Below are 14,882 nucleotides of genomic sequence, written 5' to 3' on the forward strand. Positions count from 1 at the left end.
GATAGGCACTTGGTGCAGGGAGTGGCAACTGACCCTTAACATAGACAAATGTAATGTGTGGTGTCACCGCCAGACACCAGACTTGCTAGGTGGTAGCCTTTAAATCAGCCGCGGTCCGTTAGTATACGTTGGACCCGCGTGTCGCCACTATCAGTGATTGCAGACCGAGCGGCGTCACACGGCAGGTCTAGAGAGACTTCCTAGCACTCGCCCCAGTTGTACAGCCGACTTTGCTAGCGATGGTTCACTGACAAAATACGCTCTCATTTGCCGAGACGATAGTTAGCATAGCCTTCAGCTACGTCATTTGCTACGACCTAGCAAGGCGCCATTACCAGTTATTATTGATGCTGTAAAACATGTACCGTCAAGAGCGATGTTCACCATTTATGGATTAAAGTTAAGTATTCCACAGCTACGTCCTTTTTTGCTAGTCTCATTTCCTTGACCTGTTCCAGACCTCACGCCAGCCTGCGTGAGCTAAAACGCGTGCCTTTCGGCTTCCTCTCATAGTGGGTTGGCTCTCTTGCCAATCCACAACATAATGTATTGCGAATACATAGAATGAAGGATCCTTTATTGCATGATTATATGATAACAGAACAAACACTGGTAGCAGTAAAATATCTGGGAGTATGTGTACGGAACCTGAAGTGGAATGATCGTATAAAATTAGTTGTTGGTAAGGCGAGTGCCTGGTTGAGATTCATTGAGAGAGTCCTTACAAAATGTAGTCCATCAACAAAGGAGGTGGCTTACAAAACACTCGTTCAACCTATACTTGACTATTGCTAATCAGTATGGGATCCGTACCAGGTCGGGTTGACGGAGGAGATAGAGAAGATCCAAAGAAGAGAGGCGCGTTTCGTCACAGGGTTATTTCGTAAGCGTGACAGCGTTACGGAGATGTTTAACAAACTCAAGTGGCAGTCTCTGCAATAGAGGCGCTCTGCATCGCGGTGTAGCTTGCTGTCCAGGTTTCGAGACGGTGCGTTTCTGGATGAGGTATCGAATATATTGCTTCCCCCTACTTATACCTCCCGAGGAGATCACGAACGTAAAATTAGAGAGATTCGAGCGCGCACGGAGGCTTGCCGGCAGTCTGTGTACTGACTTGGCAGAAAACCCTAAGAAATTTTGATCTTACGTCAAAGCGGTAGGTTGATCAAAAGAAAATGTCCAGACACTCTGTGACCAAATTGGTACTGAAACAGAGGATGACAGACTACAGGCCGAAATACTGAATGTCTTTTTCCAAAGCTGTTTCACAGAGGAAGACTGCACTGTAGTTCCTTCTTTAGTGTCGCACAGATGACAAAATGGTAGATATCGAAATAGACGACAGAGGGATAGAGAAACAATTAAAATCGCTCAAAAGAGGAAAGGCCGCTGGACCTGATGGGATACCAGTTGGATTTTACACAGAGTACGCGAACGAACTTGCCCCCCTTCTTGCTGCGGTGTACCGTAGGTCTCTAGAAGAGTGTAGCGTTCCAAAGCATTGGAAAAGGGCACAGGTCATCCCCGTTTTCAAGAAGGGACGTCGAACAGATGTGCAGAACTATAGACCGATATCTCTAACGTCGATCAGTTGTAGAATTTTGGAACACGTATTATGTTCGAGTATAATGACTTTTCTGGAGACTAGAAATCTACTCTGTAGGAATCGGCATGGGTTTCGAAAACGACGATCGTTTGAAACCCAGCTCGCGCTATTCGTCCACGACACTCAGAGGGCCATAGACGCGGGTTCCCAGGTAGATGCCGTGTTTCTTGACTTCCGCAAGGCATTTGATACAGTCTCCCACAGTCGCTTAATGAACAAAGTAAGAGCATATGGACTATCAGACAAATTGTGTGATGGGATTGAAGAGTTCCTAGATAACAGAACGCAGTATGTCATTCTCAATGGAGAGAAGTCTTCCGAAGTAAGAGTGATTTCAGGTATGCCGCAATGGAGTGTCCTAGGACCGTTGCTGTTCACAATATACATTAATGACGTTGTGGATGACATCGGAAGTTCACTGAGGCTTTTTGCGGATGATGCTGTGATATATTGAGAGGTTGTACTGAAATGCAGGAGGATCTGCAGCGAATTGACGCATGGTACAGGGAATGGCAATTGAATCTCAATGTAGACAAGTGTAATGTGCTGCGAATACACAGAAAGAAAGATCCCTTATCATTTAGCTACAATATAGCAGGTCAGCAACTGGAAGCAGTTAATTCCATAAATTATCTGGGAGTACGCATTAGGAGTGATTTAAAATGGAATGATCATATAAAGTTGATCGTCGGTAAAGCAGATGCCAGACTGAGATTCATTGGAAGAATCCTAAGGAAATGCAATCCGAAAACAAAGAAAGTAGGTTACAGAACACTTGTTCGCCCACTGCTTGAATACTGCTCAGCAGTGTGGGATCTGTACCAGATAGGGTTGATAGAAGAGATAGAGAAGTTCCAACGGAGAGAAGCGCGTCGTTACAGGATCATTTAGTAATCGCGAAAGCGTTACGGAGATGATAGCTAAACTCCAGTGGAAGACTCTGCAGGAGAGACGCTCAGTAGTTGGGTACGGGCTTTTGTTAAAGTTTCGAGAACATACTTTCACCGAAGAGTCAAGCAGTATATTGCTCCCTCCTACGTATATCTCGCGAAGAGACCATGAGGATAAAATCTGAGAGATTAAAGCCCACACAGAGGCATACCGACAATCCTCCTTTCCACGAACAATATGAGATTGGAATAGAAGGGAGAACCGATAGAGGTACTCAAGGTACCCTCCGCCACACACCGTTAGGTGGCTTGCGGAGTATGGATGTAGATGTAGATGTCGTTGCTCCCGCGAACCATACGCGACTGGAACAGGAAAGGGAGGTAATGACAGTGGCACGTAAAGCGCCCTCCGCCACGCACCGTTGGGTGGCTTGCGGAGTATAAATGTAGATGTAGGTGTAGTTTAATGAATGGCCCTAACTGGAAAGTACAACTTGGTTTTAGATTTTCTTTCGTAGAAGCTTTTTTGTCTTGAGGGAAATATCGTAGTCTTGCATAGAATATTCTGGAAAGTTGAGAAGCAGGAGTGGTGGACTTTTGACGGAGTTAGAGTGTGCAGGCGTACCTGTGCGGGGCCGCGCGCCGGCGTCTGACGCGCGGGCCTGGCGCTCGCGGTCTGCCAGCCCGAGGCGCTCCGCCAGCCTGCTGGGCGCCAGGCTGCTCGCCGACGCCCACGTGGCTCCCACGTGGCGCACAGACGTGGGCGACGACACCGCCGCCGCCGCCGCCGCCCCCTCCTCCTCCTGCAGACAGCACAGCGCCTTCCTCTCACACAACTCTCCCACACACTCTCCGAGCGTGACATTTATTTATTTATTTATCTGAAGAGCGGAAATGTCAAACGTTCTAAGTGCCATTGTTTTAAAGAACGCGTTTTCAGCGATGTTGTGTTCTCGGGTCTCTTTTGCATGTCACTAGACTTCCTTCCAAGTGCCAAATCGTGCAGAAAATTGGCCAGACATTCGTTAGTAAAACGATTTAACACTTCGAACGTTTGACATTTCCTTTCTTTACTTATCTATCAGGTTCCATAGACCATTTGAACCAGTGCTACTTGGTCTGGGCACGTGCCTGTACATGGCTTACAATGCTGATCAGAAAAAAATTCTGTGGCATTAAGAAAATTTATTAAAGAGAATTAAGGAATTAATAATACATGAAAAAAATTATGAGATTCTACGATGAAATGACACATTACAAAGAAAAGTTCTCAAATGCTGCGAGAAACTCCTGTACGGATTAGGAGGAGTGTGCCACAAGGAAACCTATTAACTTACAAGTAAACCTACCCAAGGGATATCCTTCGGTTTTGACCGATTTCGAATATGTTTTAGTATAGGGCAAAATAAGAGACACAAAATTTCTTATACGTGCCCATTCGGCCGTTATGGAGGTGAAATTCCCCCATGAAAAAAAAAAAAACTGAGTTTAATATTTCTGAATAACTTCAGTTAAAAGTTAATGGTTTTTAATGCACGCCACGCGGGATTAGCCGAGCGGTCTTACGCGCTGCAGTCATGGACTGTGCGGCTGGTCCCGGCGGAGGTTCGAGTTCTCCCTCGGGCATGAGTGGGTGTGTTTGTCCTTAGTATAATTTACGTTAAATACTGTGTAAGCTTAGGGACTGATGACCTTAGCAGTTAAGTCCCATAAGATTTCACACACATTTGAACACTTTTTTAATGCACGTTACAGTGATGCATCCAGATTCGTCGAGAAGGTCATTTTTTTCGAAATCTCTCACTGCAACTGTTTTGTTTTTCATTTCGACGTTGACGGAAAAGTCGTTTCTTTAAATCCCTCACCGCCGCTATTTTGTTTCTCATTTTGACATTTCGCTAATAACAAAACGTGTAGCATCGTTGTTACCAAATTCAATCATGTAACATGAATTGGTATTCCAAAGACACATTTGTCAGAAATAAGCTAGAAATATCTCTTTGCCACTGTACGCGTCCCCAGTATGTGTCGGCTTCAATGCCCGTCGGCATGCTGGAATAAGTATTCCATACAGAAATATATTCTAGATATATATTCTTGATATATTGTTCTATATCTGCATTTTCTTTTAATTCTGTGAAATATCAAATATATTGTGTTGTATTTGAGTTTTATTTTAACATTTGGTGTAATTTTTTGTTTCAAGCTGCAACATTTTCAGATTTAATTATTTGAAATTGTTAGTTTAGTATGTCACAAGCTATTTGCGGAAGGACGAATGTCGTTGGCTGATGACGGACGATCATTACCGAACCCATTATCCGGCAGTGTAGGCCCTCATTACTGAAGACTGGTGAGTTAAGGTGGCAGCCATCGCCCCAGGACCGGATGGAGCGTCCGAATCGCAACGCACGTGAAGGGCTCTCCGTAGACTTGTGCCATTCTTCGATGAATTTCCGTTCCCCGCATTACTTCCGCTGTAAGAAATACACTACACCTCTTGGTTCTTCTTTTGAAGCGTACATTACACGACAAAGGTTAAACCTTTAATTAGTACCTTATAATTACATATTGACTTCCCATAGGCCCTGCACGTAGCTGAGCGCTCGCAAGTGTGGCAGACTACACGACTAGTGTGATGTAACACGTTCGTTGCGTAGGCGTATTTCTCGTGGGCCCCATTTTACTCCCACGTCCCTCTAGCGGCGAGTTTGGGGCATCGGTGCCCTAATACCGACCACACCTTCTACGCAGGAGTGGGATTAAGATCCATTCAGCGATTTTCATTTTACAGTCTCCGACAAAAATTCTTCGTAAGCAGAATTTTACATATTTTATATGACCTGTTGAGTGAATATTTGAGTATCCAGCGTATGGTTTCCTTCTTCGTAGATACTGCTTAGTTTATAGGAACTATACAGTACTAACAGCCATTACTATGGTTGGTGGCTTTATTCCAAATCATATACAGACCAAATGGTATACAACAGCGCTTCTAATTCATCCCTGAATGGCGGACGTATGAGTTCAGTAGCACAGTACACGTGTGAGACTGGTTTTTGGTCATGGTCCCCTAATTTACAGCCAAAGACAGAGAATAAAATATCTATTGAACCAACAAGAATGTCCGCCTTTGCGCTGTACGCATCCCTTACCCCATTACAAATACATGAAGTTCTCACGAATCAGACCTCCTTCCTTTATCGAATACCTTAGCTGGTGCAATATATCAAAATTTCCTTCCCTCAGAACTCGTTATGTAATGAAATATCATTTTTGAAGATCTGTAAAAACATTTTGTATCTGATAATACCACTATTATTGTCATTATTAGTGTGATTAGTGCTGTTACTGCTACTACTACTACTACTTATTATTATTATTATTATTATTATCAGCAGCAGCAGGAGAATAGCCACTATTAACGCTGTTAATTCTTAATCAGTAGGGGAGAGCTGTATGCCTTGCAACACTTCTCAGGTTTCTACCTCTTGCCGGCCATATAGTAGAAGTGTCATAGATTTTATTATTCCATTCTGAAATGGTAGCATTCACACTATGTGCTCTGCAGTCCTTTTCTGAAAATTATTCCGGAGAAGTAAGGTTTTTGCAAAAGTGAAATTCGGGTTCCAAGATACCCAGGAACAAATATTCTATTTAAATTTGAAATGGCTGAAATCGAGAAAATATTGTCAATACTGTATTTAAAAGTCGTGGTGCTACATTCTTACTCTAGTACACCAATATGTAAGTGAATTCAGATTAACAAGAATTATTATCAAAAACCAGTTACAAGTTGGAAATATTATGAAACAGAAAGTGTTGGCAACTACCACAAACTTCCATTTTCAAGACAGCGATAATTGTTAAGATATTAAAGAAACCCATTTCATTTGCAAGTATCAGGTGTTTCATGGTAGCTGACCTTGTGCTTCAAGGTAAAACATAGTGTGTGACTAATGAAGTATGGCTTAACCATCCACGTGTTATGTAATTAGTTTTAAAAATATACCGAATTTTACATAAAACTCTGTAGCTAAAGAATTAACAATATCCTTAGAACAGTTAATTGCTAATACAGGAATTTTAACATTAGTTTATAAATCAGTGGCACCGCGGCTCATTTCATTTCTTGAAACTTTTTGTGTGTCGAACAGTGTAATCTACACTGCCAGACCAAGAAAGTGAACCACCCTCAAGGCAAGGCTGGGTGTCAGTGAATGTGACTGCGTACATGTACATACCATCAAAGGGTATGGAAACGATTCGAGTTGCAATTTTGTGTGACAGGCAGAATCGTCACCACAGCACCATTAAAATTGTCCGTGTTTAGTGCTATAACCATGTCTCATACGGTATTTAAGAGACGCGAACAGCGTTACATGTTGAGGAATCACTGTGATGGAAAAAAATGGCTCTGAGCACTATGGGACTTAACATCTATGGTCATCAATCCCCTAGAACGTAGAACTACTTAAACCTAACTAACCTAAGGACATCACACACATCCATGCCCGAGGCAGGATTCGAACCTGCGACCGTAGCAGTCGCGCGGTTCCGGACTGAGCGCCTAGAGCCGCTAGACCACCGCGGCCGGCACACTGTGAAGGACACGGAGATGACACGTGATCATATGAGGCAGCGTTATCAGTACTGGACAGCGTTTGAAATTGACCTCATTGTGAGCACCGGACAGCGTTTGAAACTGTCCTCATTGTGGGTCTCCATTTGGCCAGCTACCTGAATCGTGCAGTATGCAGATTTGTGATACATTCAGATATGACGGTGGCCAGATATTAGACTGCACGGGAGTGAGATGGCAGAAATACTCATCGTCAAGCTTCCGGTCGATCACAATTGGCCATCAGCAGGGAAGATCGCCGTATTGTGCACCAGGCATAATGTAACGCACCGCGCGGAGTGGCCGCGCGGTTTGAGGCGCCATGTCACGGATTGCGCGGCCTCTCCCGCCGAGGTTCGAGTCCTCCCTCGGGCGTTGGTGTGTGTGTTGTTCTTAGTATAATTTAGTTTAAGTAGTGTATTAGTCTAGGAGCCGATGACCTCAGCAGTTTGGTCCGTTAGGAATCTCCCCCCCCCCCCCCCCCCACACACACACACACAGCGTAGCGCCATCACACCGGCGCCTGCCATCCGAGTACAGGTAATGGACTCCCTGCAACAATCTGTATTATCCCGTTCCAGTGATCGGAAGTTAGTAACAGCCGGACTATGGATTACTGTCCCTTGTGTAGGCTAATGTTAACACTGCAAGACAAACGGATGGGTTTGAGTGGAATCATGAGTGGTAAGCATTGACTGCTGCCGAACTGCAGTTCTGCACTACCCCACACGACCAACGCTGGCGAGTATGGTGGCACCTGGGGGAGGTCCCATTCTTCATATGTTTTGGAGAGGCACAGCAGTGTTATTCCTGGTGTCATGGCGTGGGGAGCCATTGGATATCACTTCAGGTCACAGCTGGTAGTGATTAAACGAACTTTTATGGCACCGTCTTACATCACGGACATTCTGCATCGTCATGTCTTGCCTCTCGTGCCTTTTTCAACACGACAATGCTCGTCCGCACATGGTTGTGTCTCTATAAACGCTATGCGTGACGTTTAGATACTCGCAGGTCAAGCAAGAATGCAAGATGTGTCATCAATAGAACAGGTGTGGGACCAGCTCGGAACTCTATCCCAGCTTCAGTATGCAGCATATCAACGACCAATTACAGCAGCTGTGGGAGAGCAAGCCTCAGGAGACGATAGAGAGACTGTGGTGTGACCGCTAGACACCACACTTGCTAGGTGGTAGCCTTTAAATCGGCCGCGGTCCGTTAGTATACGTCGGACCCGCGTGTCGCCACTATCAGTGATTGCAGACCGAGCGCCGCCACACGGCAGGTCTGGAGAGACTTCTTAGCACTCGCCCCAGTTGTACAGCCGACTTTGCTAGCGATGGTTCACTGACAAATTACGCTCTCATTTGCCGAGACGATAGTTAGCATAGCCTTCAGCTACGTCATTTGCTACGACCTAGCAAGGCGCCATTATCATTTGCTATTAATCTTGTGATGCATGTACCGTTAGACCGATGTGCACCAATTATGGATTAAAGTTAAGTATTCCCGAAGCTACGTACTTATTTTACTAGACTCAACTCCTTTAACTATTCCAGACCTCACGCCAGCCTGCGTGAGCTTAACGCGTGCCTTTCGGCTTCACCTCATAGTGGCTTGGCTGTCTTGCCAAGTCACAACAGAGACGTTATGATACTCTTCACAAGCGAATCACTGCATGCATCTAAGCTAGAGGGATTGCAGCGTCACACTGATAAGTGGGCTCCATACTGCTAAGTTCTTTGTAAATTTCACTAGATTTTTTTAATCACTGGAATGACATCACTTGCTCTCTCACATTATATTTCATGTCGTTACCCCCTCCGCTTCTGGGTGCTACACCTTTTTAATACTACGTTTGGCAGGTAAGTGTTAAGCGGGTAGCCTCTCCATACAGGCGCCTCCCACTGCCGACGCAAACTAGGCTATTTTTACGGCCTGCATGAGGTAAACATCAGTAGTCGGTTCGCTAGCCTCTCTTAATTGAACACAACTATCCTGGTTCATCAAGTCGTTTGTACTCCACCTACCTCCCTTACCAAAGATTGTATACGCGATACTCTGGCTATGTTATCTGTGTTACGTGTAGTACACATAGTGGAAAACGTCCATTTACTTTGTGAAATTCAAGATATCGGAATTAGATTCCTAGCATATTATAAAAGTCATAAAACTAAACTCCGCCCGAACAGGTCATGAAGACCTAACGGTACGAACCGGCCGCCGTGTTATCCTCAGACCACAGGCATCTCTGGATGCAGATATGGAGGGGCACGTGGTCAGCTCACCGCTTGTCAGGACATATGTCAGTTTATGTGACCGGAGCCGCTGCTTCTCGATCAAGTAGCTCCTCAGTTTGCCTCACAAGGGCTGAGTATACCCCGCTTGCCAACAGCGCTCGTCATACCGAATGGTCACCCATCCAAGTGCTAGCCCAGCCTGACAGCGCTTAACTTCGGTGATCTGACGGAAACCGGTGTTACCACAGAGGCAAGGCCGTTGGCTTATAATAGTCATAGGGGGTAAGTAATTTTTTTACGTGGGTAATACTCTCAACGCTTGTATACTCCGAGATATGAATGCAAGTATGCTTTTTGATAGAACTAAGAAAGTTTTAACAACATTAGGACGCTGTTAAAACACTTGTGACGTAACATAATACTCGCCAGTTAAAATTTTCGCAAACATATCCCAGAGAAACTACTTTTTATTTTATTAGCATAGGTCTATTTTGTTGCTCCACATAATTGTGCATACACAGTGCACTGCAGTAGCAGTGATGTCACTTGTCTGAGCGTTGTCAGGTGCAATCACAATGGAACCTTACAGCAGTGAAGTGTGTGCAGACACACATTTCATGTATACAGTGCTGTTGGCAGTGCATCAGAAGGTGCAAGTTTGTACCACGTAAAATACCAGAAAGTCGTACATTTACGAGAATCCATCAGCATCTCTGTCAGGGAAGTCACACGTGTTGTAGGGAATCAGAAAGGCCTGCCCACATTAGAACCCAAGTGTAGAATATGGCTTTGGAGACTGTGAAACTCTCAATGAGAAGAAGAGCAGAACTATCCCCTGTACTAAGCCACACTACTGTACCTAGAGTATTGCACTGCATTTCACTGTAACCGTATCATCTCCAATGAGTTCAGCGTATCAGTTAAGGGAACTACGATCCTACAGTGAGATTCTTGAGTGAGTTTTTATCAGTGGATGCAACAACAAGCTGCAATCAAACATCAGCTTTTAAATACTAGTCTATTTACCATAGTAGTGTGGTTCACAAGAGAAGGTATTTTTACTCATTGTAATACACATTTCTGGACTGATATAAACCCATAGAGTGTTCATCAGTCACCACTTTGCTACCTGGCAGCTTTTTCCAAAAACCGTCATGTAACTTCTTTATTAATCAAATGTGCATATCCGACCAAAAACAATGTTCAAATGTGTGTGAAATCTTATGGGACTTAACAGCTAAGGTCATCAGTCCCTAAGCTTACACACTACTTAACTTAAATTATCCTAAGGACAAACACACACACCCATCCCCGAGGGAGGACTCGAACCTCCGCCGGGACCAGCCGCACAGTCCATGACTGTAGCGCCCTACACCGCTCGGGCATATCCGACCAATAAATGAAGTCAATTCTCTAATGCTGCATGAGAACTGCAACCAACAATAACAACTGCTAACAACTGCATTTTTAGTTGTTTCTGTATCTCTTTTGCTTTTATTACAGTGATGGTTCAAATGTCTCTGAGCCTTACTTTGTCCACCTCGTGCTTAAGTTTTGCAGAATAATACAGACACGATCCCGTCACATTAATGTGACTACCGCCTACATTGGATATCAACGTGCAATAATCACTCACATACGATAGGTGGCAGTACTAGCGATGGAGGATATGTGAAGCGTGCCGGTGGAACGCGACCAAACAGTGCAATCGTTGTCGTAATTCGTAAACGAAGCAATTTATCTGACGTCCGAAAGGGCATGATCATCGGCTTATGGGGGGCCAAGGGTGGAAGCATATCCGAAACTGCTAAGTTTTCAAACTGTTCGCATTCCTCCGTGTATAGAGTATACCGTGTATGGCATAAAGGTGTCATCCAAACGCGGCACCGAGAAAACTGTGGTGCAAAAAAATGGTTCAAATGGCTCTGAGCACTATGGGACTTAACATCTAAGGCCATCAGTCCCCTAGAACTTAGAACTACTTAAACCTAACTAACCTAAGGACATCACACACATCCATGCCCGAGGCAGGATTCGAACCTGCGACCGTAGTGGTCGCGCGATTCCAGACTGAAGCGCCTAGAACCTCTCGGCCACAGCGGCCGGCCTGGTACAGTGAACAAGTCTTGTTGTTACGGCAGCTTTGCGGCTTTTAGCTGGCTGGTGAAAGGGAAGATTCACTAGAGGGAACGGCACTAGTCGTAAAGGTATTTTCTGCTGATAGCCAATCTCCGAGCAGGTAGAGTGCAGAAGAGTACAGTCTACCAGCCGAGCCCAACAGAAGCATGGAGTGAGGATGGCTTGCATGCCATAAAACGTCATTGGTTCGAAGGAAAAAAAGGATTTATAGCAGAAATAAAATTTGAAAGACAGGAGAGAAGACAATCCTATGAGGTGTGGGAGCAGCCATTAAGCCAAGACAAGGCTATCTTGAATTTTTATTCAAAATGTAGTAAGGGGTTCTGTGGTTGCTCATAGTAATTATTTTGGTAGCGGGGAAGAGTTCCCACGCATATATACAGGGACAAATTCGCACTGACCATAACCTGAAATCTGTTACATAGTGGGGGAGATGATCTGCCTTCTTCCTCCTGCTAATGGAGAACCATAACTCACTGGTTAATCCTTTGAGCCCCAACAATTTAAAAAAAATAATTTTAATATTTTTCACAAAATTGACCTTTATTTTCACAGTAAGCAATGAATACAAAAAGAAATAGGCAAAAAGTAGACAATTAATTATTTTAAGGAGATGGTTCCACTTTTGAAACACTGGGAGATAACGTTCTCAACTACTCATGATTTCATGTGATATATCTGAAAGAAATTTCGCACTTTTCCTTTACACATGCCACTTCTCGAAACTTCCATGAACCCATAACGCCTAAAACAAATTATAGTCCGAAATACGAAGCAAAAATGGGCCTAAATTTTAATAAATTTCTATCTGAAGTACATACTGCCCAGTTGTTTCATATCAAAACCACTTTGAAATGTGCAGCAGAAGACTGCAGACGATTAGATATATAGATCGAATAACTAATGAGGAAGTACTGAGACGAATTAGAGAGGAAAAGAAATTCATGGCACAACTTTACTAAAAAAAGACACATACTCGTATTGATAGGACAAATCCTGAGGCATCAAGGAGTTGTCAGTTTGATAATGGAGCGAAGCGTATTGGGTAAAAACTGCAGAGGGAGACCAACGCATGAATACAGTAAGCAAGCTCAAATAGATGTATCTTGAAGTAGCTATGCAGAGATAAAGATACTAGCACAGGACAGACAAGCACGGAGAGCTGCATCAAAGCTGTCCTCATCGTCACCACCACCACCACCTACCATTACCACCATTATCACGAACAAAAACAGCACTAACAGAGAAAAAAAAAACCCTGCGACAGCACTATCTTCCCTTATCAACTATTGGTAGAAAGAAGAAGATATTTCCTCTTAGCTTGTCTATTCTGAGCAGTAGCAGTGAGTGCTCCGGAGGTAAGCCAGGCATGGAAATTCTGAGGCCTCGGCAGGCGGCGAGCTCCACTGATCCCCCGAAGGAGCGACCGGTCACGCGCACTGGAAGCTGTTAATGCCGCTAGCCACCACCCAGCTCTCAGCAAGCTGCTGCACAAATCACTCGGTTTGATGCGACTTAAGCTATTTGTCTGTTAGTTTTCGTGCTGCATCTGATGAATTATTTCTTCACCATAACTCCAGCGCTAGGGTAGAAATGCGCGCTCCATGTTTGGTGGTCTGGCGCTTTCTACATCCAAAGGAGTCTTTTAACGCCAGTGCAAACGATCCACACTTACGTATTACACATTTTTTCTTTCGCTGTTGTAGCGTGAATGACACATAGAAGGGTGCTAAAGGATTGAAAATCTTCCGTGTTTTTGTTAACCACCATGCTATTTACCTCAAGTAGTTTATATGCAGCCACGAAGTCATTGTCGATGGATTCGTTGTATAACTTGTTCTCACTACTTTTGTCGCGTTAACGCTCCATAAAAAATCCTTATTGCAGAAAAAATCATTGCCTTCATCAGGAATGTGGAACGGGAAAACACAGATAGAACTAGGCCCCATATCGTATTTTTTATGTATTATTTTACTTCAGTGTAATATGTGATGCTAACGTGCAATACAACCTTATTTTACTGATTAAAGCACTGGCAGATTTATGCAAAATGATTTTGCAAACCATTGTTTCAGCAGCATCAAATCGGCGTCTTCGGTTATGCAACGCAAGCCATTTTACGGTGCGTGGCTAGTGGTAATTTTGGTAAGGCTATATTTTTCCCCCTCCCCTGTTACTTTCGCGAACGGTGCGTGGGAAGAATAATTGTCGGTGAACCCCCGCATTAGCCTCATTTCTCGGATGTTCTTGTAGTCATTTCGCGAAACGTATGTGGGAGGAAGTAATATGTTGCCCGACTCTTCTCGGAACGTTCTCTGTCGGAATTTCTACAGTAAATCTCTCCGTGACGCACAACGTCTCTCTTCCAGCGCTTGCAGCTGGAGTTTATTGAGCATCTCTGTAGTACTCTCGAGCCGGCTGAACGACCCCGTGACGAAACGCGCAACACTTTGTTCGGCCTTGTCTCTCTCTTCTATGGAATCAGCCTGATAGGATCCCAGAGTGATGAGCAATACTCAAGAATTTGTAACAAACGTTTTGTAAGCCCCTTATTTTGTAGATGAATTACATTTGCTGAAAATCCTTCCACTGAATCTCAGCCTGACGCCTACTTTTCCTACAACTTGTTTTATGTGATAATTCCACTTGACGTCGCTACGAATGGTTACTCCTAATTATTTTACCGTAGTTACTTTTTCTGATTTGTCACCAACACTGTAATCATACAGTAACGGATTTTTTCGGTTATACATGCGCACTGCGTTACATTTCTTTACGATCAGGATCGACTGCCTGCACCAGCACCAATAATCTATCCTCCGCACGTTTCCTCGTAATGCTATATAGTTTTATGGCTATGCTGTCTTCTTATAGACGACCACATCTTATGCGAAGTTCGTCAAGGGGTTTCTGACATCCATTAGATCATTTATACTACTTCCATATTTTATCTGCCTGTCATTAGGTAATCAAGAAATACGTAAGGAACTAAATATACTAAAACAAATAGCGGTAGCAAAAGGGTACACAAAAAGCTTTGTCACACATCCCTACAAAAAAAATATAGGAAAATGAGTAATACAAAGACTCAGGACCACAAAATACAGTAAACAGCTAGAAGAAATTAGTGCGGATGACACATTCTCAGCAGTCAGAGAAGCAATTAAATAACACAACCGTTAGATGCGGTTTTCAAATAATTGCTTTAGAAGTACAGCTTAGACAAAAGAAAGATGAAAAACGTAATAAATATTTGAATTCAGGCGTATATAGAACACAGTGCAGTGATTGTGAGAAGTGTTATCTTGGACAGACGGGCAGGAATTTTAACATTAGGTTCAAGGAACACACACATCCACTTGACTGCCCACAAGCACACCGTAACT

The 14,882-nt window shown here is 43.8% G+C and overlaps 2 protein-coding genes and 1 pseudogene across 3 annotated transcripts in view; all 3 read right to left on the bottom strand.

Annotated features, from left to right (window-relative positions):
* Positions 1 to 3,226, bottom strand: part of LOC126470613 (diacylglycerol kinase 1-like) — a 366,452-nt gene extending 363,226 nt beyond the window's left edge. For both annotated transcript variants that reach the window (XM_050098567.1, XM_050098566.1), the window contains exon 1: positions 3,122 to 3,226. The gene's annotated coding sequence lies outside the window, so the exon portion shown is untranslated. The remainder of the gene's footprint in view (positions 1 to 3,121) is intronic.
* The window catches only part of LOC126471217 (diacylglycerol kinase gamma-like), a 446,798-nt gene continuing 434,912 nt past the window's right edge, over positions 2,997 to 14,882 (bottom strand). The window contains exon 5 of the mRNA XM_050099340.1: positions 2,997 to 3,299. Within this exon, the coding sequence (XP_049955297.1) occupies positions 2,997 to 3,299 (303 nt within the window). The remainder of the gene's footprint in view (positions 3,300 to 14,882) is intronic.
* On the bottom strand, positions 9,504 to 9,621 carry LOC126472069 (5S ribosomal RNA; annotated as a pseudogene).

Source organism: Schistocerca serialis, chromosome 3, assembly GCF_023864345.2.
Source record: "Schistocerca serialis cubense isolate TAMUIC-IGC-003099 chromosome 3, iqSchSeri2.2, whole genome shotgun sequence".
Classification (NCBI taxonomy): domain Eukaryota; kingdom Metazoa; phylum Arthropoda; class Insecta; order Orthoptera; family Acrididae; genus Schistocerca; species Schistocerca serialis.